Below are 24,899 nucleotides of genomic sequence, written 5' to 3'. Positions count from 1 at the left end.
CTGATACTCGCCCTAGATTTGCTAGTTAGTCAGGGCCTCACTTGACTCGTAACAGGGGGCAGATTAGAAATAATGTCTGTATGGCTCGTGCTCAAATTGATATTAGATCATTGTCATCTATTGAGTAGAGACCTTGGCGTTTGTCTACTGCCTTTGACGATCCAGTTGTGCAACATGCTTGTGTGTTGTCACGTCACAGACTTGTTTTTGTCGCACGTGACTGTAAGGTTTGGTAATGTGGCAACAGATGTTAGAGACAGATGACTGGACGTTATGGAGTTCCATGTGCTCCCATACCAGATGTTAGTGATGTTAAGTCGTGGAGTAGAACTCGAGTTCATGAAGTCCATGTCAGTTGTGGTCCTTGGCCAGATGCATTTTCTTTTGTTGTTGAGTAGATTGCAGATCAGTATTATAGATGGTGGAACTATGTCTCCATGGGTTCGTTGTTGCCCCCTGTTGGTCGGGCTAGCAACTTCGAGTTTGTGGGCCTAGAAGGGATGAGACGTGAGTTACGTGTTCTTCATCCGCCACAGCATGTTTACAACCTACAATCTCTGAATGCATATCATCCAGTTCATGTGTCTGCCAGTAATCCTCAGATGAATGCCGTGTGTGAACCTGATGGGGAGGCTACTTACATTTCCATTCCTGAGGTGCTTCGTGTTCGTTGCCATGAGTTAGAGCCGCAGATTGATCAGTATACCACGGTGAGTTTAGTTGTTTTATTTTTCTTATTTATTATATATATAATATGTACTCACAATGCATTTTCTTGGATTTTTAGGCTGAGATTCGAGAAAGATATAAGAACTAGATTTGTATGTTTGATGGGATGAGGACTGCTTTGTATCATTATAGCCAAGAAAAAGAGGAGGCATATTCTCAAACATATCAGCAATTTCAACGTCACTACACCATAATAGCCTATTTGTAACGGATACTCATCCGTTACAAAAAATATTAGTAACGGTTATATTGCGTTGACACAAAAGCGTGACAAATATTACTAACGGATATCTGTAACGCTTATTATCCGTTACAAAATTTACTAACGGTTATAAAGTGTCACTAAAATTAATTTCAGTAACGGATACCTATCCGTTAGAAATTATTAGTAACGGTTACCAAATTTGTTTATTCTTTGTCAGTAACGGATATAAATGACACTTTATTTTTGTTTCTAACGGTCTGCTATCCGTTACTAATGAATTTTCTTTGTATAAAAAAAATTTATTGCTAACGGTTTACTATCCGTTACTAATTAATTTTCTTTGTATAAAAAAAATTTATTGCTAACGGTTGGGTATCCGTTACTAACGAATTTTCATTGTATAAAAAAAAATTGGTTTCTCTGGCCCTTTTATATATGAGCCACCTTTACAAAAGAGTTATTTCACTGCGTCCAAACATATACAGAAGTAACAACACCAAAACAAAGTATTGTATGGTAGCTACTATAAAAATTCATTAGCATAGGAAGTTGTCAACATCGATTAAAGACAACCAACAGTCCAACACTTTAGCCAAGCAAATAAACCTCAAACTAACCTCTAACGACTTGATATATATCCTCCGCCCCCTACCCAACACCTTATCAATGTATACCAATTTGTTTATGCAAGTCTGCAACACCAAGCTCCATCATTTCACACAGCGTAACACCCAACTCCATCACACAACATAACACCCAACTCCATCACAGTTTGCAACACCAAGTCTGGAAGTCTGAATCCAAGTCCTTGGGAAATGGCGCGCTGCATGGGTTCAATGAGTTCATGGCTTTTGTCAAAATTTTCATTAAGTGATGAGAGTGTAGTATATGAGATGAAACTGCAATATGGTATCCAATGAAAAGAGCACGCCTTGTTGGTATACGAGCTAAAACAGGGAAGGCTGTAATATAAAGAGCTACGCCAATGAAGACGAGAAATGAAGCATGGTCCACACCATTGGAAATAATTTTATGGAGAGCAAAAGAATCTGCAATTCCTAAAGCAAATGGTACGCTGATCCCTGCAATAGCAATGGCAAGGGCTTTCTTTCGGTTTGGCGTAAGGACTTTGGGTCTAATTCTATGCCGACTAGGAAGAGAAACAAGAAAAAGACCGATGTTGGCTAAAGTATCTAGGATTTGTGAGGCTCTTGGCGGGAAAAACATAATGAAGATAAGATTTATTTATGACCCGAGGTGATGGTCCTAGCTATACACCTCCCTGGCATTATCCATGCATATAAAGGCCATTGTTCACTATCAATGAATCTCCCCTTAAATGGTATCTCTCCACATCCTGAATTGGAATTTAGAGAATTTGTGTTACCTATATGTGGGACCAACATCTTCTGAAAGTTATAACATTGGTATGGTTAAGCCGTGAGTGTGCATTGATCTTAATACTGGCCAAGTCAGAAAACTAATTCTCCAGGTATAACAAAGTAATAGTACCTTGATCAAACGCTGCAAACGCTGGAGAGCCAACAACTCCATTCGATACCCATATGATTCGCTGTGAAGAAAATGACAAAAGTCAATGCAATAAAGCAAAATACACAAAGCATTAAAAACGATAAACAGATGATGCCGATAGTTAGTATGTAGTATTGAAGTATTCTTCAAAACCATTTAAGGTGCGAAGGCTAATTATGTTTATCGGAAACTATGGTATATAGAACAAGCAAACAAACGCTTACTCCTTTCATTCACCAGAGAATAGTTTCCTCACATGCCCACTGCGTGCAGAAAGGAATACACTGATACACTAGAAGACTGAGAACCACTGATAAGTAGAATAGACAGAGTGAAAACTAAACCAAGATAAACACTAACAAAACACACAACCATCCATGTCTTCTTCATTCTTCACTTACAATACTCATCACCTATCAACCATGTAAACCCATCTCTCCAGAAACTGAGTCTATATGTCCTTGCTAGGATAGAAGGACATTTATCTAAAACCATAAGGATCAAAGCAAGCCATTGAAGGCTGATGAGCTGAGTTCATATTAACCCCATCCTTGACAAACCCATTGGCCATTGGTGGTGTTAAAATTCCCTGGTGAGGAGCCACATGAAAAGGTGGTCCATATGCTGCAGCAACCAAGGGGGCCATCTCCATAGTTCTCTTCGCCAAAGGGTCACCCCTTATCGAACCACGGTCACCTTCAAATTCACGATAGCGATGGAGAAACAGAGTCAGAGGTGCAATGTACTCATCGAAACCAAGCTTGCCCATGGCCCAAAGTACATCCTCGGCAGTGATGGTCTTGCGCTGCTCACATTGGCATCGTTCATTTGCCTCACTCGTTATGAAACTGATGTACTCAGATACACATTCCTGGATAGTTTCCTTGGCATCATCAGAGATCTTTGCATGAGAGGGGAGGATCCTTCGCATGATTCGGATCACATTGGCTATTGGCAAGAAACGATCCTGCTCACGCACAGTACAAGTGGAATTCTCATCGTTGTTGTTCGCACTTTCAGACAACTTAACACCTAATAAGATTAAGAAATTAATTAAAATAATCCATTCAGGTCATTTAGCAGCTGGAAATACCGAATACGAGACGCATGCGTTATGTGAGAATCAGTAGATGCTAGTGGCGTGCACAACATTTTCAAACAGTTTACTAAATGCTTGTGCATGCACTACAAAGACCATTAATGGATCTCATGGTAATTCTCCCAGTCTCATGTTTCTAAACTGTCGCCAAGTGGGTTTGGACTTTTGGCTTTATGATGACAAAATCTGGGGTACGTAAAGCTTATGTGTCTCCTACGAATTCAAATGAGTCCAACAAAAAAAAAGCATGCTTTTTGTTGCCACATAAATATCTCGAAGAAAATGACAAAAGTCAATGCAATAAAGCAAAATACACAAAGCATTAAAAACGAAATCCATACTGGAATACTGGATCCAAATTTTAAAACCTTTTATACTTATTTTTTCGTAACGCTTAATCTTAATCTATCACATAAGATTGAAAAAAAATATGAAATTTTCAACTGTTATGTCATTAATAAAAAAAATCCTTTATTATACTTCTTCATTTGGGCAAGAATAACTATGAGTACTCAATGACTATATCGATTATGTTGGAAACTGCATAATTAGCTCTAGAAATTTAAAGCAATAACATTAAGGGTGTCTGACTTTTTTAGTAAATGGGGCAGGGCGGGGGAGGGGGAGGGGGAGGAAAAACCTGTAAGCTAGCTAGCAAAAGACAAACGTGAAGTTAAAAAAACAATGGTTAAATAGTCAAGTACACCGACGACGATCACCAAGAGCATTAGTATTCTCTGAAAGGTTTTTAGGCAAATCCAGTTTTATCAGAACAAGAATCACGAGTTTTCTTTTTTGCTGGAAGAATCATGAGTTAACGTTGCATGATTTCCAAAGGTCTGCCAGGGGAAGAGCACGAGGTTTCCCCAAACAACACTAGGTGGTAACAAAAGGTAGAACCCAAGTTCAAGTGGGTCTTACTGAGTGCTGACTCCTGGTCATGGAACAAAAATCAACAGTTCAAACCAACATAAGAAAAAAATCAGAACGATGCATATATGATTCGCTGATCCTGGAGGGTTGACTAATACCACACGATTATTTGCTCCATCTTTTGAAATCTAAAGTGAATATTGAGACTGAAACTTTAGTAGTTACACAAACCAGGATGTACACAGTTCCAACAAAAAAAATGATCACCCTAGACCTCCTGCAACATGTTATTTAAGAAAAAGTTTTCTGCACTTGCAACAAAACTGTGCATTCTCTATCACTAAACTAGGATCAACAATTAACGAGTTCCAAACTGCAGTGTTTAAGTGATGATATTTCTGCAGTAATACATCAAAACCATCACTCCTGACTGCACAAGATATAGTAATTAAGTACTGCAAAGGATACCCCTCAGCTAGTATCGATGCAACGGGAAATAATATTCCTAAAGAGTTATCTTGTAAGTTGACCCAAAGCAAGGCTGTTCAAATATTTCGTCACACTAGAGCCTATTGTATAAAGCAGTAGAAATGTAGAATGAATAACTTACTTCACTAGAAGAAGATTCGCTGACGGAGAGAACCTTTTTGCCACCAATACTCAATAATTGCTGCAACTTATCCCTAAATTTATACTTCATTTGATGAAGACTGATATTAGAACCTCAAAATTAAATCCCACAACATCAAGACAAACAATGACGGACCATAAAATAAGATAGGTCATAGGCGCATAGCTGACAAAAATTAATTTGCCAGGTTGCAACAGACCACAGCAATAAATAATGGCTTTACTCAAACATTCATATCCCATATATTATCTGGAACCAGAAATGTTAATTCTGGATGCCCAGTGATTAGGTAAAACGATAGATAAAAAAACGTCAAGAAACTGAAGAGTGAAGAAGTTCTACCAACTCCAAAGATCCCAATACAAACGTGTAACCAGCAACACAGCTTTCCCGTAATTTGGGGTCCACAATTTTGACTGGTAATCCTTCCAGTATCAAGGTTGGAACATAGCTGTGGAAACATACCTCAGTTATCAATTTTTCATAAACCTGAATAGTTGTAAAGCAACAGAGGGGTATACAAGTAAGCTTACATGTCACAGCCTGGAATTTCAGTCCGAATTTGTTTCTCTGCAATCACCTGAGTTTATAGAAAGGTAGTACCCTCAACTTTGAGGGGTTACTAAGTCGCGAAATAAAACTAAGCTATCAGATACGTGTATGTGTGTGTGTGTGTTAGATACCTTTAGCCAGCTTTTAAGAACAACAGGTTTTTGGGCCACAATAGCATCAAACAAATCTTCTTTAACGGGCATGGACTCATCAACAAGCATATGTGTGCACTCTTCCTTCCAGCTATGAGCAATTCCAGCACCTATACAAAATATACAAAATTAGTAAAGTACCAACTTATAGAATTCTTAGCATTGTATAAAATTAGAATTCTAAGCAATGTATGCCAAAATTTGTTTTTTTCGCTTTTCCCTTCTTCACATCTTCAAGGTACTCAGTGAATCGCGATTCGTCATGTTCCATGAAGAGTCCCTTGTAAATTTTCATAACAACAGAGGCCACCCTTTTGTAAGGAAGACAGTTCCACTTGTTTGCAGCCATGTAAATCTCAGGAAGTTCTAGAGCTTGACGAAGAGGGACGAGAACTTGTTTTCTCAGACGATTACGGACTTTAAAAGCATAGTGACTTTCTACAATCCCTTCATACTCCGGATCAGAGTCTCTTGGAAAAACTTTTTTCGCAATGCTCTCACATATAAGAGTCGACTGATCATAGGAAGAATCAAGAGATGGACACCATTTCGCAGCCAAACTAACCTTACCATACTTTTCAGATTTCAAACACTTAATATCCGAACTCAACAACTCAGCAAACAGAGCAGAAATCTGATCATGCAAGAACTGATAATTGGGATCATTAGTATACCTTGCAAGAGCTTTTTCCGCCATAGCAGTAGTCTTTTTCTTTCTAAGCACTTTCGGAGTCAACTTCTCCCGATCCTTATCACCTTTCTACTTCTTCTCTTCAATAGTAAGATTCTTCATATTCTCATTAACCCAATCTTTCAACAATGGTTCTGAACCTTTCTTTATAGTACCACTCAAACTTCTATTCTTACAAATTTTCTTATTCACCTTAACTCTTTCACCTTTCTTCCAAATAGTAACTTCCTCTGTTCTCTCAATCCTTTTCCCTCTCTTCCAATACACCACATGATCTTTCCTCTACTCTTTCGCCACCTTTTCAACATCTAACCTTTCAAGTATCCTATACAAAATCTCAAGCAAACCTTTCAAATACCCGGATTCAGCAAACCATCTAACATTAAGAGCTAGTGTCTTAGGGTGGTGTTCATGTAACCACAATGCAGCTGCATAAAACCCTTGTTTATCTGACTTACCAGTACCTCTAACGCCACATAAGTGGGAAACGAGTTTTAATGCTGTTAAAGGATTATGAGTCCATGCTAATTCTAGACGTTGGATTAAATCTTGTGATGGTGTATCAGGAAGTATATGGAAAAAGAAATCGAGACATGGATTACCTGTTGTGAGTAAAGTTGGTGAGCAGGTTTCAGTCAAACCCTTTGTTGGAACCGCGTCCATGGGATCATCAGCGATGGAATCCACGTCGGATGATTGATTTGAGGACATGGTTGTGGTGGCTGGATCGAAAAGAAAGAAAGAAGAAGAAAAGCGTTTTGTGTGAAGGAGGAGGTTGAGAGGAAAGAAATTTTCATCTATCATAAAATGCAAGAAAATACCTGCTTTGTGCAGCTTGGTGGAGAAGAGAGGAAACCTCTTTCAAACTGCAGACATCTACCACGGTCAGATAAGAAACATGTGTATTTCGATTCACGTCACGTTTGATTGTATATTGCCTACCGGCTGTGCTATTGTCCACACTACCAGCTCGATTTGTTGATAACAAATCACGAATTGTTTCATTATATATTTCCAACATTGAGGCCTAAGAAAATTTAGGCAAGACATTTAGATTAGTTAAAAGAGTAATACACAGTAAGACTTTAAACTTGAAGAGTGGAAATGTAACCTGCATTTTATACTTCCAACCCTGGGATACAAGAGATTGACTACATTGAAATATCTGAAAAAAATTAGACAAATGTTAATCACCTCAAAATGAGCATTTATATAAGCTCAGAACACTCTTTGACATCAAAGAATGAATCCAAACAAGGTGTAAAAGCGACGTAAAGTAATCATTGTTAACATAGATAAGACCAAGTAACAAAGCATGTACTTCGCCTTTATAACCATCCAGGGCACTCTGAACAAGCTGTGAGATTTCTACAAAAAACATCTTGCTGTGAAGACTCGTGTGTAAAGACTTTATCAAAAGTAAACTGGTGTTTTGCCCTGCAGACAATAAAATATGACATGTTCATACAAAGTTTCAATCACAATAAGACCCCATTCAATAAACATACAGTGTAGTTGAACTGCAGTAAGACCAGATTTGTCTATACCTAAATTACCATTTTGTAACAAGTCTATGCCCCGACCCAAAGACTCTGTTGATGTAGGATAACAAATAACTGAGGCTTCTACACTAGCACCATCATCACGCTAACATGGGTCGCACTCTGCAGAAGACGAATGCTACCTTTAAGCTCCTGCAGTTTGAAGCAAGGTTATCACTATATGAAACAAAGAAAATTAAAGAAGTGTTGAGGGTTTAAGCTCCTGCAGTTTGAGCCCCCTTTCCAGGCATTGCCTAATGCTTTCCATGCTCCTGATGCAATGTTTTCCACAGAAGTATCAAAAACCTTTAAACCCTACACATGACAAAAGAATAAAACGGCACATCGAGTTAGCTCCAGGGATCATCCCAACCTTTTGGTCCCTCAGTTTTAATGAAGTTTACTATGACCTTCACTGCTTCTTCAACTCTATTAGATAGAGAATGATTTCCCCACTCGATCTCAACTTTCTCTGCTCCTCCCAGAGCTCTACACAATCTACAAATGACCAACAATCAAACTAATCATTACTTGTCGAGATACACATGGAGGAGAGGACATACAAGCATCATGAATTTGCAGTTATGACTAAAAATACTTTTGTTGTTTTCCTGTGCGTGTATTCACAGTCTAGTGTCTACTGAGGTCCGGATAACATTTGGTGGAGACATCGAGTATAGTACATAAACTAAATTTTCTAGCTCTTCTGTTTGGATAAACATGATCAGCTAAAAGCGTCCCTACCTTTCAACTTAGGCTTTCTTATCAACGTATTCAGGCACATACTCATCAGCCATGGAAAATATAACCTGCAGTTAGCACACAATAGTAGAGTTTAGAATTATTCACCCAGCAAAAATGAAGGAAATAAACTTAATTAGAGCCAAATTGCATTCTCATAACACGAATACACAGGCACAAACACAAGGAAGAGGAGAACGTGCAAATTCACATACCTGACAAGGCGTGCTTGACATGTGCCCAAGTCTTGTTCTCAGTTGGTCATCACTAAGATCAGAACTGAACACATTGTCATCTCCCATATAAGATCAGTCTATATACTGAACAAATACCAATAAAACCAGACGACATGTTTACCTTTGAAATGGATCACCAACCCTAGACTTCCAAGATACCCCTTTCTTCCTCCTCCTTTATTCGGGCTGGGAACCGGCAATGCAAAAACTTAATTTCATAAGTTTGCATTGGCGGAGTTAAAAAGGGGTTAGAAAACTCACAAACCTGCAAAACAAACAAGCATACATATAATACAATCAACAATAATGAAAATTATATACATATATCCAAAAAAGGCTCAACAAGTTGCAACTAGAACCCTTATCCAATATGTCCAAAAAGATTACATAATTACAACTAGAACATTAACCATACTAAATTCTTTTGTCAGCCCATATGTCCAAAAGGATTGTTAAATTATAACTAGAACATTAACCATACTTAATGTTTTTGTCAGCCCATATGTCCAAAAAGATTTGCTAAACAATATGTCCAAAAAGATTAGCACTAATCAACCATTCTTAATCATATTTCAACCGCCCATCAGCCCAAATCAACCACCCTCCAGCAACATAACCATGAAGGGTTTTATTTCCATCTTGGGGACCATCATAGAGTAACGCATCACCCATAAACACTTCCTCAATATTGATCTTTTTTTCACCTCTAAGCACTCTTCTGCCATGACAAACATCTTTGTGCATGGGATCGGTCACCACTAACCCCTTAGCTACTTCATTGCCTTCTCTATCCAATAGGGTAACTCTAGGCTGGTCAGACAATCCTACACGAGCACTTGTCGAATCAAAATGAGAAGCTAAATTTTGAGGAGACATTGGAGATGGATGATGCGGTGAGTTTGAACCATGAGGTGTATTCATCGCAGGTGTGGGGGACAATTCCGGTGCAATGTGAGCCTGTGATAATAGAAAACACATGTAAGGAAAAAATACAAGTTATATGTATGCCTAATTGTGGAAGTTACAAACTCACCAACAATAAGTTAGTCAAACTGGTAATGGAAGCTTTAACCTCCCAACTCTTTTCGGCGTTGGGACTAGCACTCTAGAGATGATGACAATGCTTTTTCAAGTAAGTACTCACCAACCGCAGCATGTTCAACTTGTGCAGGTGAGATTTGAGAGCCAACACCACGAGTACGCCCTTTTTTGTCCTTCCCAAAGACTTCAACTAGTACATCACCTTCAAGGTCTATGACCTCGTCAGTATCTTCCTCTCCCCTAGCACTTGCTTCAATAGCTTTCCTTTCTTTAACAGACTTCACTTGTTCCTGAAACAACAAGCACAACCAAATAAGGACACTCATGTATATATACTTACATAACAACAAGCTCAACACATTTAAATGTAGAAAAGATAAATACTTACATATGCTACACGAGCACTCTCCAAAACAGATCCATCACGACGTTCGTGACCGGTTAGCCAATCGTCCTCTCGACGTACTTTGACATTAGGGTTCTTTTGTTTCTACACAAAAAAATATATAAAATGATACTACATACCACTTCTAATAATAAAGACATTGAGATAGGACGGTACCTTCTTGTAACGTATTTGGGCATATTTTTTGTCGCCAAGAGTATGACCAATAGTGTTCATTTTCCTATTTGATGCATTCTTTGCATTCCTTTGTACGACTTCAGGTCTGAATTCACGGGTCACAAACTCGGCCCAAATTGTTGGATTCATACCATCCGGACAAGCGGCAATAGCAGACTTCCTTGCTTAAGGCTTTCTTTATGATCTCTTTTCGATAGTTGCTTTTTGCAGTCCTGAATTTAGAGGAAAACTCCCTCTGAAGTTGTTTGTAAGCCAAAGCCATGGGCACATCATATTCAAACTCACCCTATCAAGAATTTTAATAGTTAGAAATTCATTTTGGTGAAGTTAAAATGATAACATTATTAACAAGAATTGAATGTTACCGCCAAAGCTTCCCACATGCATCCTTAAAGGATTGTTTCACAAGCCTCAATCCTTGTAATTCAATGGGATGGTTACTTTCGAATAAAATGCCCCAAGCGGGTTGCCCATTTTGCCCCATAAGGACCAACAGCGGTGCCCTTACTAGACACCAAGACAAGCATCTTAGCCTTAAGCGATGAAGGTGCTCGGATGATTCGGATGTTCTTTGGGGGTGTTGCTTGACTTTTTCGGGGTGTTGCTTGACTGATGGGGGTGTACGCAAGGCACTAGGACGATGATTGACCACTTGATTCCATTAAAATATCCCGCAAATAGTGACAATTATAATGGATGCATATATATTAATGCTTGATATGTTAATCTTTAAGTGAAATCACTACACTTCAAAGCGTAAAATAAATCACATTCAACTTTGAGGCACAACCATCAAATAAATTTCGGTGTACAATCATCAAACTTGCAAAGACAAAATCATGACTCACCCAATATAAAACTAAACACAAATGGATACATCGATAGCAAAAAGTTATATTAACATATTAGACAATTAATTAACGTCGTCTTTCTAGCAAGGGTCTCAAATTGGGCTGGTCTTCAAGAGTAGATTGGAAGTCAGTTGGTACATCTAGCTCATCCACTCGACAAGTCAACCGCTTTGGAGAATGTATAACCACTGACCAATCAGGATGTTTCAAATCTTGTGAATAAAACACTTGATATGCCTCTCTAGCAAGAATGGTTTGGCTCATCCAAAAGTTACTTGAACTTTTCAGTTTGTTGAGGTTGACCATCACCAAGCTTGAGTCTGGACAGATTTTACAGCCATTAGTCTTGTCTTCCACCCTCACCCAATCACAATAAAAGACCACCTCTTGAAAGTCGGTATAGTCTACCTCGATTATCTGTTTAATGACCCCATACCACATCGTTGTCGCATCAATGGGATTCTTGTCTTTCCTACTTGCAGTAAAAGAAGTAACAGCCCTCATGAAAACACCACTATCTTGGGTGGTAACAGTATCATCATGAGACTTGGGAGAGAAGACAAAACCATTGACGCGGTACTTCTTGTATGTCTTAGCTTTAGTTGGCCCTTTGACTAACTGCCACAACATAGAATTCGTGGCATCGTCCTCCAACAACTATAACAATACACAAGAAAACAATTTAAAACATGACTAGTAAAGAGAACTATCTTAGTATTTTTAAATTATATTGTTTTTGTAAGAATTAATACCTTCTTATATAACCCGGTCAATGAAATTTGTATGCGTATCTCTACCTCTGTTTTGCAATCCCTTTTCCTTTAGCACGTGAACCGGATTGCAATGACTCACAATACTGTTTGCATTTTATTCATTCATGCTTTAATAGAACTATCTACATAATAACAAAACATGTTCCGGGCCTACATAGTGAAGGATTAAAGAATTTAGACTGTGTAGAATGTATCCGCGCTCTTGACTTCAAAGTCGAAGCTTGGCCCATCGGCGATATCTGTACAAATTGATGAGGGGATAATAACACATCCTTACCATCTAGGATAGGCCCTTCATCATTGTACTCACCATTTTCATCTAAAAAGACTTCTTGACTATATTTGTGATTACCGGCTCGTGGATTAGACATGTACTCCATGGCATACCTAATGATTCAAACAACAAGATAGGATTCGCAATAGAACCTTCAACATATCGTTTGTTGCTAGGAATATCTTTACACTCTTTCATCGACCTATTGGAATCAAATATTCCAAACTTACATATGTAAATTTTAAGTTCAAAAACACGTCAAATGAAGTCAAACAATTGAAATAAAAGTGAATTACCGTTCGAACGGATACATCCACCGATCTTGGGTAGGTCCACAACGCAAAGCCTCATCTGCCAAATGCACTACAAGGTGGATGCTTATATCAAAAAGGATGGCGGAAAGTGTTTCTCTAACACACACAATGCCTCAACAACCATCAACTTGGCTTCTTGAATGTCTTTTTCGATCAAGACCTTGAACACAATAAATTAAAGAATAAGCTTATCGGTGAATAGCTTTCCGTAAGTCCCGATGTTTTGAGGAAGGCATGTTGAAGTAAAAGCAGGGCAATAAGTACTCCATGATGACATGATAGTCATGCGACTTCATTGTTAGCAAACCGGTGGATTGAGACTAACAATGTTGCTTTCAAGTTAGAAAAAACACGAAGGGAGCTTTAAGTACTTTCAAAGTTTTAAGAAATCCATTTTCTCATTCTTATCCAAAACAAAAGAAGCATGTGGCTTAACTGTTTTCCCGTGTTTGAATCAATTTGCATCCCGCCTTGTGTATGCCAAGAAGCCTCATATCCTCTCGTGCATTCAAAGATCTTTTGTTTTACTCAAGCAAAAAGGATCGTGTTTAGTAAATGTTCGCAACATTCTTTCGGTATGCATCACATCAACAACATGGCGGACTTCATGGTCTATCCATTACTCCATACCAAAAAGATTGACTTCTTATACCATGCCCCGATGAAGTTCACCACCATCATCATTATCATCAACATTTACCTCGGCTCTTTTTCGCTTTGCCCTCGCTATCTTTCCAAGTTACAAAGTCGATCACGATCTAGATGTTTTAGAAGTTCTTCCCCTCTTAGTGGTTACGGAGGTAGACTATCTTCTTTGTCTTGAGCCCCAAGTACTTCCCATCTCTAAAAGGGTGATCACTACTAAGAAACTGCCTATAGTTTGTGTAAACAATTTTCTTGCTAATAGGTAGATGAAGAGATGGAGTATTGTCACCACACCTTGGACAAGCTTTATATCCATGGGTTACACAACCGGATAAGTTCCCAAAAGCCGGGAAGTCGTGAATCCCCCACATCAACATAGCTCTCAACGTGAAATATTCCTTTTTATACATGTCATAAGCGGGCACTCCATGATCCCACAACTGCTTCAACTCTTCATACAGTGGCTCGAGAAAAACATCAATGTCTTGACTCGGTGCCTTCGGCCCAGGAATTAACAGAGACAACATTTGGAATTCTGCTTTCATACACAAGGATGGTGGGAGATTATAAGGCACCGTGATGATAACAGCCAACAAGCGTAACGATGGATGAACTCCCGTGGATTAAATCCATCCGTTGCAATAGCAAGCCAAACATTGCGCCCTCCTCCTGCGCAAATTCTTCATACTTCTCTTTACATACTTTCCATTGGCCAGAATCAGCTGGATGCCTCATATAATCCCATGAAGATTTTGATCTAGCATGCCAAGTCATGTCACGTGCTATCCATGGTATTGTATACAACCTCTTGAGTCTCGGAATGAGAGGAAAGTGTCTCAACACTTTGTTAGGCTCTTTTGAAACCTTCCCTCCTTTGCCCGCTATGACTTTATATCTAGGTTTTTTACAATGACGACATTCCTCCAAATTTTCGTCAAGTTTCCAGTATAGCATACAATTATTTTCGCACACATGAATGCACTTGGCTTTCATCCCTAGGTCTTTCAACATTTGCTTCATTATAGGATATTTCACTGGCAATGTGTTCTCTTTGGGTAACCATCTCCTCAACATGGACAACAATGCTGTCACACTATTCCCAGACCACCCAAACTGTTTCTTCAAATTGTGAAGTTCAACAATTGCTGAAAGTGTTGTCTCGGGTCCCTCACAAGAAGGATACAATTTTTCTTTTGCTTTTTTTTTGTAGTCAAGATACCTCTTACCCAAGTCTGGTTCGAGGGGAACAAAGCGGTGGTTCATTACCTCCTATTTCAATACCATGGCCCATATAAGCATCAACAAAGTTCCCTATTCCAAGCCCTTCTTCCTCGGTGTTTATTTCTTCCATGTTTCCCACCACCGGATGCTCCATCGAAGTTTGCAAGCGTCTTTCACCATGTAAAACCCATACACGGTATGAAAGATCTATACCGTTTAGGTTCAAATGATCTTCGACCACATCATATTCTAGTCGGAACCTATTCCTACGGTTTTTACATGGGCAAGGACAAGCGGACCACCAACTTTGTTTTGGCAAATGAAACAAAATCCCTAACCCCGTCTTCATAAAGTATGGACCTCTTGTTTTTTCATCCATCCAAACTTTTCTGAATTTGCTCACTCATTCTACAATAAAACATGTTTATATATAGTTAAGGAATTTAAGACAAAATAAGCAAATAAGTTCCAATCTTCCGATTATATGCAAACGTCTGGTAACACTTAAACACTCATATGTACTATCAACTACCATCACTACTAGAAAAATGCACATAGATAGCTTTTTGTTTAAATAGCGCTTATGTAAAAACGCTATACAAAAAAAAAATAAGATTGCGTTTGTAAGTCTTTGGCTATCATTTTACTAAATGGTTCCCAGTTCAATTCGCGTTTCTTTTCGTGGTATTTGTCGATAAATCCTACAAACGCAATCCTTTTTTACACGATGGGAAGACCGGGACGTTAAGTTGGAACACGTATGAAACAACCAACGAAGGTATATATAATAATAACAAAAAGAAATAAAGTAAATCTCTCAAGAGAAACAAAAACAAAGGAGGAGCTTTTAAAGGTGAGAGTTTGATCATTACATTAACGAAAACAAAAAAAAATTGATCCTTTAATTAAAAAACAAATTTTTTATTTGCCAAAGTGGAATTTTTTATATGTTTGGTTTCAATTTTGTTTCTTCTCTCAGTTTCAGAAGATCCTCAGCTTTGGGTTCATGAATCTTCTGGCTTGCTTCGCCCCGTTTTTAGGTCCTCTCTCTTTCACACACACACAAATTTTGTTGATATCGAAATATCTGAGTTTTAGGATTTATTGGTTTTTAGGTATTTGGAGATTGATCCGATAGCTTGGCTTGGGCTTGAGGAAACTGGTGGCTCATCTCCAACTAAGCATCATATCGGAGCGGTATGTATTGTTTATCATTGCTATATATATAATAGTTGAAATGTTGAACATAGAACTAGGGCTTGGTGCTTTGGTAGCGTTAGCTTACAAACACAGTTAGGTCAAGTTTAATTTATACAGCTACTCATTGTAGAAGAGATTAAAAGTAAACCATTGGTTCAAACCAAACTATTAAAAAATCATAAAATAACAGCCAAAAAAGGTAATCAATACTTTATGAGCAGAGAAATCATAAAGCTCTCAGTTTGATTGATATCTGAATTAGAACCATTAGAAATAGAGATAAACTTGTTAATTAGAAAACTCATAAATCATTCTTTAGCTAAACTTGATATCTAAATTAGAACCATCAAAATCCACTCTTTTACATATTAAAAACAATCTTGTACTGATCCATTGAAAATCAACATAATAAACAACAATCAACAAATGAAAATGAAAATCCTAAACATCAAATTAAATATGTTCAGCAAATAATAAAAACCCTAAACATCAACTACTCACCTCGGTTAATGAGAATCTTTTCTTCAGTAGATCGAAAAAATGAAAATCTCGAAACCCTAGACATACAAAACCAAAACCTTAAATAATTTGTAGGAGCGAGGAAGAAGAGAAGACGAACGAGAAGGAAGACGAGGATAGAGCAACTCACCGAGTGAAGAAGACGTTCACGGCAGCAGTGGCAGCACCACTCGTCGAAGCTTTAGTGAAGAAGACGTTCCCTTTTTCTTCTATTGTTTTTTTTCGATGAGCGCCAGAAGTGAAATACTCCCGCTTCAGTTTATCTTCTTTTTTTTTTCCGATGTAATATTCTTTTTCTTGTTTTTTTTTTCTTAGTTTCTAACGGATGAGTAAACGTTGCTAAATATCTAAAAAAATGTTACAAAATAATTCAACTATTTAAGCAACGGTTGATTGCATTGCCAACGGATAATATATGTGACTAATTTCCTAACGGCTGTATAAGTGTTACTAATGAAAAAACCCAATTGTTGCAAATTCACCCAAATGGTGTAGTGCATGCGTATGATGAGACTCAAAAAGCGTATGAGGATATTCAGCAGGTGACGCAACAACATCAGGGATATGAGGAACTTCAGGCCGAGGTAGTTAACTTTCGTGCAGACAAAGAAAATCTTGATTCTCAGGTTAGGAATTTAGAGGAGCAGCTTTGGAACATCCAAATAGATAGAGGAGAGACATCGAGTGGTAAAGGGCGTAAGAAGAGAGCTAAATAAATTTTACGTAATATGATAGGTTTTGGATCATTTTGGATATTGGATCATAATCATAGACTTTGGATCATTTTTATCGTTTTATATACATAATCATAATCATAGGTTTTGGATCATTTTTATTATTTTGGATACATAATCATAATCATTTTTTATCATTTTTAGATACAATTGTACAATTCCTAATTTCTTCAATTTCACAATTCTTAATTTCTTCATTTGCATAGTTCCTAATTTTTAGAAAAAACGTACGCGGTGTTGGCAAAACCGTGTCATATAAGCCCACTTAGCAGTCCAAGCCCATACGGTGTTAGAAAAATCGCACGGTTTTTCCAAAACTGCGTGAGAGATTTGATACAACACTAAAACTGGAACCAAATTTTGGCCGATTTGGTGTTTGGTTTGGTATTTTTTTAATGTTTTCATCAACATGTGACTCTCCTAAAGATGAAACAACACTCAATTGTTAAAAATTTAGTGTTTGATGCTAGAAAAGTATCACTCCTAAAATGCTCTAAACTATTATATTTCACTTCACAAGCTAATTTTCAGTACAGTGTGAAAGCAATCTATTTTCAGCAACAGAATCACCTTTTTGCGTTTTTTTCAATATAAGTTAACTCCAATCGTTTCCTGTTACATGTGATTTAGTAGGCTTTGGTTTAAATATATTTGTCATATGGAGAAGGTATTGAGAACCCTCAACAGCGGGTCGTTTTCTTCTGTTGTATGCATAGTTCGTGATTCCGAGCGAAACTTCGGAATTCCACCCGGAATTTCGGTTTTAAAAAAACGGAATTTCGAATAAAGAGTTGAAATATCTGAAATTTTGAAATTATCTGAAATTCCAAATGTGATAGGGGTCGAACTTTAATGAATTTCGAATTTTGGATTTGTTGGAATTCCGAAAATTTCGAAATTCCGAACTATGGTTGTATGATGAACTCATGGACCTAAATTGCTTTCACATAAAAAGTGAATGCTTGATTATGTGTCGAGCTAATCTTCATATATTATTCCAACTTATTTCTACCTTCATTTCTAACTACATGTTTTTTTTTTTTTTTTTTTTTTAAGCAGTACTTTTTTTTATAAAAACTACATGATTGGACCCTCAATGCACACAGCCACACAGGCACAGCCGCACAGCCCAATAAATACAAGGTCAATATGAGTGGAATTATACATCGAAAAGTAGGAAAACAATTTCAATTATGAAGAAACAGTCAAACAGACAATGTAAACCTTTATTTATAGGGATTTAATCCCTACCAAACATTAACAATTGCAATAATGCTACTCCTAAACATTTAGGAACGTAACTTACAAATAGGATCATAACTTACAAATACGACAGATTTTAATTTAAATATTTTCAATTACCATAACCATAAACCATGGCGCCAACCAACTTAATTATTCTTGTCCGATGGTTGATAATCTGTTATTCTTATTCCAACTATACACAATTAATGTATCACACTATACACAATCAACTTAACCACTATGGATTAAGAAAAAAATATATAGGCCCGTTCCCTAGCCTTTTCTTGTAGCCAGACCCTTGCCTTTGCACTCTTGAACTTGTGGTCCTCTTCGAGGGCCCCAAAGGGCAAAGGCTAATATCAGGGACTGTGCTAGGACAGACATGACATAAACGAAAAGGAAGATGGGCATTCTGGTCATCCTATAAGCAATTAATTATACTTTGATCTCCCCAAGAGCTGATGCATGAAGAGAGACTGAATGCCTGAGATCCCCAATATGGAGTCTATGTTCACCCATTGGAATTCTCCTAATGCCATTCTTGTCCACAACACTAAGGTGCTTGCACACATGTATCCCAATCTTAACCGTTTGCTGGGACCTTGCTGGTACATGAACTTTCTCAAATGCTACTAGCTGTTTATGAGGTGACCACTGTCCGGCCGGAGGTTTCGAAAAAATTAATAGTGTCTGGGATCCATCCTTAGAACCAACGTTCTTTACGTTGACATGTACTCCGACAGAGAGTCTGTTGCACTTAGCGCGTGTGACTCTCACTGCCGCACTCGAGAAAGTGGAGTTTCCAGTACGTAGACCATGAAGTGGTACTGCCATAATTTTTGGTGCTTGAGCAATGGTATGGACAAAATTGCCGTAACTCATTCCATGTCCAAATGGGTAGACAACTGGACCTTTGTAAAATCTGTAAGTTCTGCCTGGGTACCCTCTTGCTGGATCTGCTCTCATGCCCATAATTGTCATGGGCACTTTAGCCAAGTAGTCTTGTGGGTACCATGTCATTGGAAGTTTGCCTCCTGGATTAGTTGTTCCAAATAGGACATCAGCAATAGCTGTACCACCAGATTGGCCTGGGTAACCAGCCCATATGATTCCAGCAATGCGTGGATCATTCTTAGCAAATGACACATCAATTGGGCCCCCACTCATTAGCACCAGTATTGTAGGACCTCTTGAAGCCATGGCTACCCTAGAAACAAGCTCTTGTTGGTGGCCTGGGAGAAGAATCCCTACCCTATCTTTGAATTCTGCCTCGATAGATTGGTCCAGTCCCATGACTAGAACGGTTGCATCGGCTTGGCGTGCAGCATTCTCTGCTGCACCAAATAGACGATTATCCAAGCACGCGACATCGATGCACCCTGCTTGGTGAATGGTTTGAACATATCTTGCTATTCCTTGTAGAGGTGTTGTGTATCCACATGCAACACCTATGCCCACCCAAACAAAAAACATTAGTTAAACCAGTCGCTAGTGGATCCACTGCCCTGGTCACTCAACTGGGCGGTGAAAAACTAGGAAATCAAGCAGAAAATAAATAGGCTATCTAAAGGGCCGGGCTTTGGTTACTATTTGTGCAACTGTTTGTGTGAGAGATATTACCTGCATAATTCCCAATCATGGTGACTGTGACATCGGAGTTGGGTCCAATGACCGCTACTGTACGATGACGTATAATTGAGAGTGGCAGTGACGGGCCACCATTCTTCATCAAGACTATCCCTTGGCGTGCAGCTTCAAGAGCGAGTTGGTTGTTAGCCGCCGTGCACACATCCCTTATGCCTAGGTTTCCATAGGGCTGCCCATCACCATCAAACATACCCAGTCTCATCTGAACCGTAATTGTATTAACCAATGCATTATTTACATCCACTTCGTTCAATAACCCTTTTCTTATGGCTGCCTCCGTATGTACTGCAAGGAATGGACCACAGTCCAAATCCAAACCTGGAATTGACGGTTTATTTAGTTTAAAAACACAGCTATAACCATTTTTAATAATAAAACTATGCACTTGTAACTTGTAACAACAAAATTACCACATAAACAGAATATTATTGACCTAGATATAATCATAAAGGCAGAGTAAAATGTATAATGTCAAGCCAATTATTTATCCACATATCATGGCGTATCCAAAGTTTGTCACTGTGAATGCAGTTACTAACCTGCCTTAATGGAAACTGCTGCTGCTTCTTCTGGTGTACGGGTGTAGTGTTGGTTGTCATATAAAACACCAACAGAATCACAATCAGAAACTATGTACCTGTGAGTCAAGCAATACAAACATGTTAAATTTATATTTTTCTTTTTAAATTTAACGTTGCTGGTTAGAAACAAAAATAAATAAATAAATACAAATGGTTGTGATCAATCATGTTGGTATTTTTATTTCATTTTTTGGTGAAAAATAGTACTCACCCATTAAGCTTCCATTGGCCTCTGATGGTATTACGTAAAAGATTAGGATCAGCACAAGTAGGAATTCCATTGACTTGATTGTAAGAACACATAACACTTGCAACCTTCCCTTCTAGGACACATGCCCTGAAAGGAACATCAAATGTATCCGCCAAATCTTGCTTGCTAACCTACACAAATGTTCCAAATGGCCTTAAATAATCGGATCCAGCTTTTTTGTTCATTCTATAGCTTGTAAATTGCAATACACTACTTTTTTACTCGGGCCTCCAGCCAGTCCAAGAAGGCCGAAAAGTTTTGTTAGTTTGCTTTTGCTCTCTCCAAAATAGTGTTCTAAAAATCGGTGGACCAATTAGGTGGGTTTAGGTAGACTAATCGGCCTCTAGGTGGTCCAGTCAATTTTTTTTTTTTTTGAATGATTAAATGTCGAAGATTAAAGATCCACATAAGTTTAAAGTTTGAATGAGTTTAAAAGACTAAAGTCCATTATAAATTATATGTCATGCACTATAAGAAAGAGTATGTTTTTATATGAAGTCAATATTCTTCAACTATTACGCATTTTTATAATAAATATATTTGTTTGTATTTATTTTTTGAGTTATAGTAAATGATTTTTTTCATTTCTTTCTTGTAATATAAGTGTATTACTATATATATTATCAAATATATTAGAAAAAAAACCGTCTAGTCGTCTACCACTCTCCCACTGCCCGACTATTGCATAACGTTTTTTAGAACATTGCTCCAAAGCATAATTTTTGACTCATTAAATTAAAATATTTGATCTTAGGAAAAGTAACCTTCCTATTCCTACCTTAGCATTGAAGTGGAAGCGATCGACCCCATTCCAGTTATCAAGGTCGTAGGCTGTATAATGCTTACAACATGCTGCTACCTTTAACCGGTTCCCATCATAACCTTGTAGTCCTCTAACGTAACTAGCCGCATACTTACCAGCTACAACTGGATCTTCGCCAGGAGTTTCTTGTCCACGGCCCCACCTCGGGTCTCTTAGTATGTTCACATTCGGACTCCAAAATGTCAAGCCAGCATCTCCAAAATTGTACATTGCTCTTGCCTCATCTGATACCACCTGCACCCATAGAAATAAATCAATCTACACTCTACAGTATTCCCAGGTAGTGTAATGAATGTTTTGGGCCGTTTGCACTTTGTAGGCTTGTACAAAATCCACATAGCCCATGGGCTTGCGTGGTGAGCGAGGAGAAAGGATATCTCCAAACTGTAAAGTACATTGGGTTGAGGCCCAAAAGAAAATTTACACACAAACAGGCCCATCTCCTAGCTTGAACAACAAAACCGAATAAAGCGCGCAGTTGGCTTCAAGAGAGCCAAATTCATGCTTCAAAGCATTTATAGTTCAATCACTTCACTGCGAGACTGATTGTAAAACATTGAGAGTTATAGGCAACTGTTAGTTACCTATCTTAATGCAATCTCTAACAAAATTAAAAGAGAAAACAGCCTTGAGGAATCATGAAAATTGATTATTGAGCCATTAATTGTGTGATCATGATTTGGTTTAATTTATTATTGGCTTGTATTTTGACATTGTCATTTCATCGTATATTTAGCAAAAAATTCAGAAACCTCACCGACATGCGCCTAAGCCCAAAACGAAGTAAGCAACCTAGCTAATGTGCGCTGCACCATAGATTATGGCCATCACTTGCCGACCAATCTTCACTGTACCACTATCAGGCATGGGCAGATTTAGTATTCTTTCGATCAAAGTACTTTCTCTCAGTCTAACTATTGTTGATTACTTGATCCAAAGCTTGGCAGTGAAGAAAAAGCAAGACAGACTTTTAACTCCTCAATATACTCTTTTCCCACTATATAATAAGTAGGCAAGTAGCTAGTGTAGTTTTGAGCCCTCGAAGTATATACCATCATTGGAAACATTAGCGAGGTATCGATCTAGAGGACTAGAGGTACCCGGGAAATGAATATGAGCCGTGTGATTAGTTGTCTATACTCCACTTGGTCGTAATAATAGGTGGTTAATTACTTAATTGGTGTCATTCCATGGGTCCCATAATTATATGGCCTATGATCGTATGAAAATATTTTCATCTATAATTAAATTAAAAAGAAAAAAGAAAAAGTGTGATAATTAGGCAATTAGGGATGGAAAATAGATATCTTACCATCAATTTTGTTTTATGTTCATTTGTAATCAATTGCAACCAATAATTTGTCCAATATGTAGTTGTCATAAATCACATGTGATTGTTGGAATTATTTTTATAGATATGCACCTTCAATTCCCAGTTTCCTACCATTTGATAAACAAGAGATTTACATCTACTAACGGATATTTGAAATTTAATCACTTTCCTAAAGATGAGTGGTTATGTAGTAGGGACGCATTTTAATTTGGAGAATATATTAGTGACAACTGACTATACTCGAAGAATTGTGGTCCTAACGCTAATGAAAAACAATTTTGGTATATCAATCAAAACAAAATTCAACAAAGCTAAGTACATACATAAGCAGATGAGGAAATATATTAATACTTTCGTATAGAATGAAATTGAATAACCCAACAAGAAGAACGATGATAATAATAAATAACAACAATAATAGTTGGCCATGATAAAGTACATCATAGTTTGTTTTCATGAGCAAGTACTTAGCCACCACATGGTAGTAATATGTAACAAAATCCATTGGATAGTGAGTGTGAGAGATACACTGACATATATACAATTATAATGAAAATATCCGTTGCTTCTGTAATTGGTTATTGTTTGCGGTTAATTGGTTCATCATGATTTCCACAAAAAGACATATTAAAAATAATAAAATTGCATAAATGATCGAAAAATCTTACCCGCCCAATATCCTCCCAGAGAGAGGCATTGAAGGAAGCAGCAGTGGTGATGACTTGAGGGAAGCTAGTAGCACCAAGAAAGTTCCGGCCAAATCTAGTACCTGGGCCCACATTGGACACCCCATGAAGAGCCTCCGACCACCATTCATAACCTTTAATACCAAGCCTAGGAACAGGTGCAGCATTATTAACTAACAGACTGATCTTCTCTTGCAATGTCAGTCGTCCGATTAAATCCTTAACTCTTTCTTGTATTGGCAATGATACTCTACAGAAAGGCAAGTTATTGGTGTGTGCACCATCTCTTGGATCACATGCAAAAGGCACGAGTGCATTTGCATCGAAAACATGGAGAAATAGAAGAAATAAGAAGAAGATAGAAGGTAAGAAGGCCATTATTAGAGCTAAGCTAGTTTCTTTTTTCTTTTTTCTTTTATATCTTTTTCTCGAGGTAAGGGGGTGGATATATATACATATATATATAGGTGTGTTTTGTTACGTATGGAGGTGTGGGAGCGTTTTGTGAGAAATGAGAGGGTGCGTGTTTGAGAATGTTTTAGGGAATGAGGGGAAGTTTATATAGAGAATTGGATATATGTGATTGACTGGTTGGGTGGTAGGTACATGTAATATTATTAAGATGGTTTTAAGGATTAGATCACCATGTCCTCCTTTTGAACTGTTTATAGATAGCGAGATGATTGGTATCTTGGTGTAGTGTTAGTGTGTTACAAGTTACAACTTGCAAGTCGCTAACAACTGAAGAGTGTGAGTGTGTAGCACGCACTCGTTTGTAAAAAGGAGTATCTAAAGAAGCCCTCTAAAGAAGGAAAGTGTGAAGTTAGAAGATAGAAGATAGAAGCATGGGTAAAAGTAGGAGAAGCCGAGAATTGGAAGGTATTAAGTTTGTGATGCCATTACTAGCTGACTGGCCCCTGGACCGCGCTCAACTTACGTACAGTCTTACACACACAAAAACACCATTTTTTTGACACGGTAGTTATGTCATATATTGTGGCAGAAAAAGTGAAGCAGAGAAGCTGACGGGATTATAGAGAGGGGAGAACTCACGGGGTTCAGATTTGCAGTTCTTCCCCAAGTAATAAAACAGACATGTGGGACTGTGGGAGAGTTCTTTCTTGTGGGACATTTCAGACCTGTTTACAGTACTCAGGGTTTTTATTTTCCTGTTGGGCAAATTTTGTTTTCTAGCT

The 24,899-nt window shown here is 37.9% G+C and overlaps 3 protein-coding genes and 2 pseudogenes across 8 annotated transcripts; all 5 read right to left on the bottom strand.

Moving 5' to 3' along the window:
* Positions 1–1,288: 1,288 nt before the first annotated feature.
* LOC147498555 (nibrin homolog) lies at positions 1,289–16,898 on the bottom strand. Of its 6 annotated transcripts, none has more exons than XM_086560503.1 (11): positions 16,535–16,898; positions 16,387–16,442; positions 7,287–7,492; positions 7,068–7,187; positions 5,754–5,884; positions 5,604–5,650; positions 5,413–5,521; positions 5,050–5,133; positions 2,692–3,499; positions 2,447–2,507; positions 1,289–2,291 (listed from the first exon to the last, which is right to left on the bottom strand). In XM_086560503.1, the coding sequence occupies exons 4-9, from the start codon at positions 7,174–7,176 to the stop codon at positions 3,416–3,418; spliced, it is 564 nt and encodes a 187-aa protein (XP_086416629.1). In that variant the 5' UTR covers positions 7,177–7,187; positions 7,287–7,492; positions 16,387–16,442; positions 16,535–16,898; the 3' UTR covers positions 1,289–2,291; positions 2,447–2,507; positions 2,692–3,415. The 6 variants fall into 6 exon arrangements, with proteins under 6 accessions (XP_086416629.1, XP_086416625.1, XP_086416630.1 ...); XM_086560499.1 differs by having other exon boundaries at positions 1,289–1,757; XM_086560504.1 differs by having other exon boundaries at positions 1,289–1,757; positions 5,050–5,122.
* Positions 2,949–3,398, bottom strand: LOC147498558 (nuclear transcription factor Y subunit B-6 pseudogene; annotated as a pseudogene).
* On the bottom strand, positions 5,896–6,943 carry LOC147498557 (uncharacterized; annotated as a pseudogene).
* On the bottom strand, positions 10,081–10,888 carry LOC147498556 (uncharacterized). Its single transcript, XM_086563271.1, has 3 exons — positions 10,587–10,888; positions 10,413–10,514; positions 10,081–10,314 (listed from the first exon to the last, which is right to left on the bottom strand). The coding sequence occupies exons 1-3, from the start codon at positions 10,734–10,736 to the stop codon at positions 10,081–10,083; spliced, it is 486 nt and encodes a 161-aa protein (XP_086419397.1). The 5' UTR covers positions 10,737–10,888.
* Positions 16,899–18,346: 1,448 nt separating the features above from the next.
* Positions 18,347–24,411, bottom strand: BXL2 (beta-xylosidase 2). Its single transcript, XM_086560498.1, has 6 exons — positions 23,686–24,411; positions 21,640–21,918; positions 20,823–20,992; positions 20,570–20,667; positions 20,004–20,348; positions 18,347–19,831 (listed from the first exon to the last, which is right to left on the bottom strand). The coding sequence occupies exons 1-6, from the start codon at positions 24,079–24,081 to the stop codon at positions 18,819–18,821; spliced, it is 2,301 nt and encodes a 766-aa protein (XP_086416624.1). The 5' UTR covers positions 24,082–24,411; the 3' UTR covers positions 18,347–18,818.
* Between the last annotated feature and the right edge of the window lie 488 nt (positions 24,412–24,899).

This window comes from Coptis chinensis, chromosome 5 (assembly GCF_015680905.1).
Source record: "Coptis chinensis isolate HL-2020 chromosome 5, ASM1568090v1, whole genome shotgun sequence".
Taxonomy (NCBI): Eukaryota; Viridiplantae; Streptophyta; class Magnoliopsida; order Ranunculales; family Ranunculaceae; genus Coptis; species Coptis chinensis.
This window is presented reverse-complemented; position numbering and strand designations above follow the sequence as displayed.

What these genes read in the sequence shown, in the direction of transcription:
- BXL2 (XM_086560498.1), bottom strand. Translation starts at nt 24,081, where the DNA reads ATGGCCTTCTTACCTTCTATCTTCTTCTTATTTCTTCTATTTCTCCAT. An exon ending in AGCAGTTTCCATTAAGGCAG is followed by an intron (nt 20,349 to 20,569) that starts GTTAGTAACTGC and finishes CGTCAATTCCAG; the next exon opens with GTTTGGATTTGGACTGTGGT. An exon ending in CATGATTGGGAATTATGCAG is followed by an intron (nt 19,832 to 20,003) that starts GTAATATCTCTC and finishes GGGTGGGCATAG; the next exon opens with GTGTTGCATGTGGATACACA.
- LOC147498556 (XM_086563271.1), bottom strand. Translation starts at nt 10,736, where the DNA reads ATGAATCCAACAATTTGGGCCGAGTTTGTGACCCGTGAATTCAGACCT. An exon ending in CCCAAATACGTTACAAGAAG is followed by an intron (nt 10,515 to 10,586) that starts GTACCGTCCTAT and finishes TTTTTTGTGTAG; the next exon opens with AAACAAAAGAACCCTAATGT. An exon ending in AGAGTGCTCGTGTAGCATAT is followed by an intron (nt 10,315 to 10,412) that starts GTAAGTATTTAT and finishes TTGTTGTTTCAG; the next exon opens with GAACAAGTGAAGTCTGTTAA.
- LOC147498555 (XM_086560503.1), bottom strand. Translation starts at nt 7,176, where the DNA reads ATGTCCTCAAATCAATCATCCGACGTGGATTCCATCGCTGATGATCCC. An exon ending in TATTGGGATCTTTGGAGTTG is followed by an intron (nt 5,134 to 5,412) that starts GTAGAACTTCTT and finishes CATCAAATGAAG; the next exon opens with TATAAATTTAGGGATAAGTT. An exon ending in GCGAATCTTCTTCTAGTGAA is followed by an intron (nt 3,500 to 5,049) that starts GTAAGTTATTCA and finishes TAATCTTATTAG; the next exon opens with GTGTTAAGTTGTCTGAAAGT.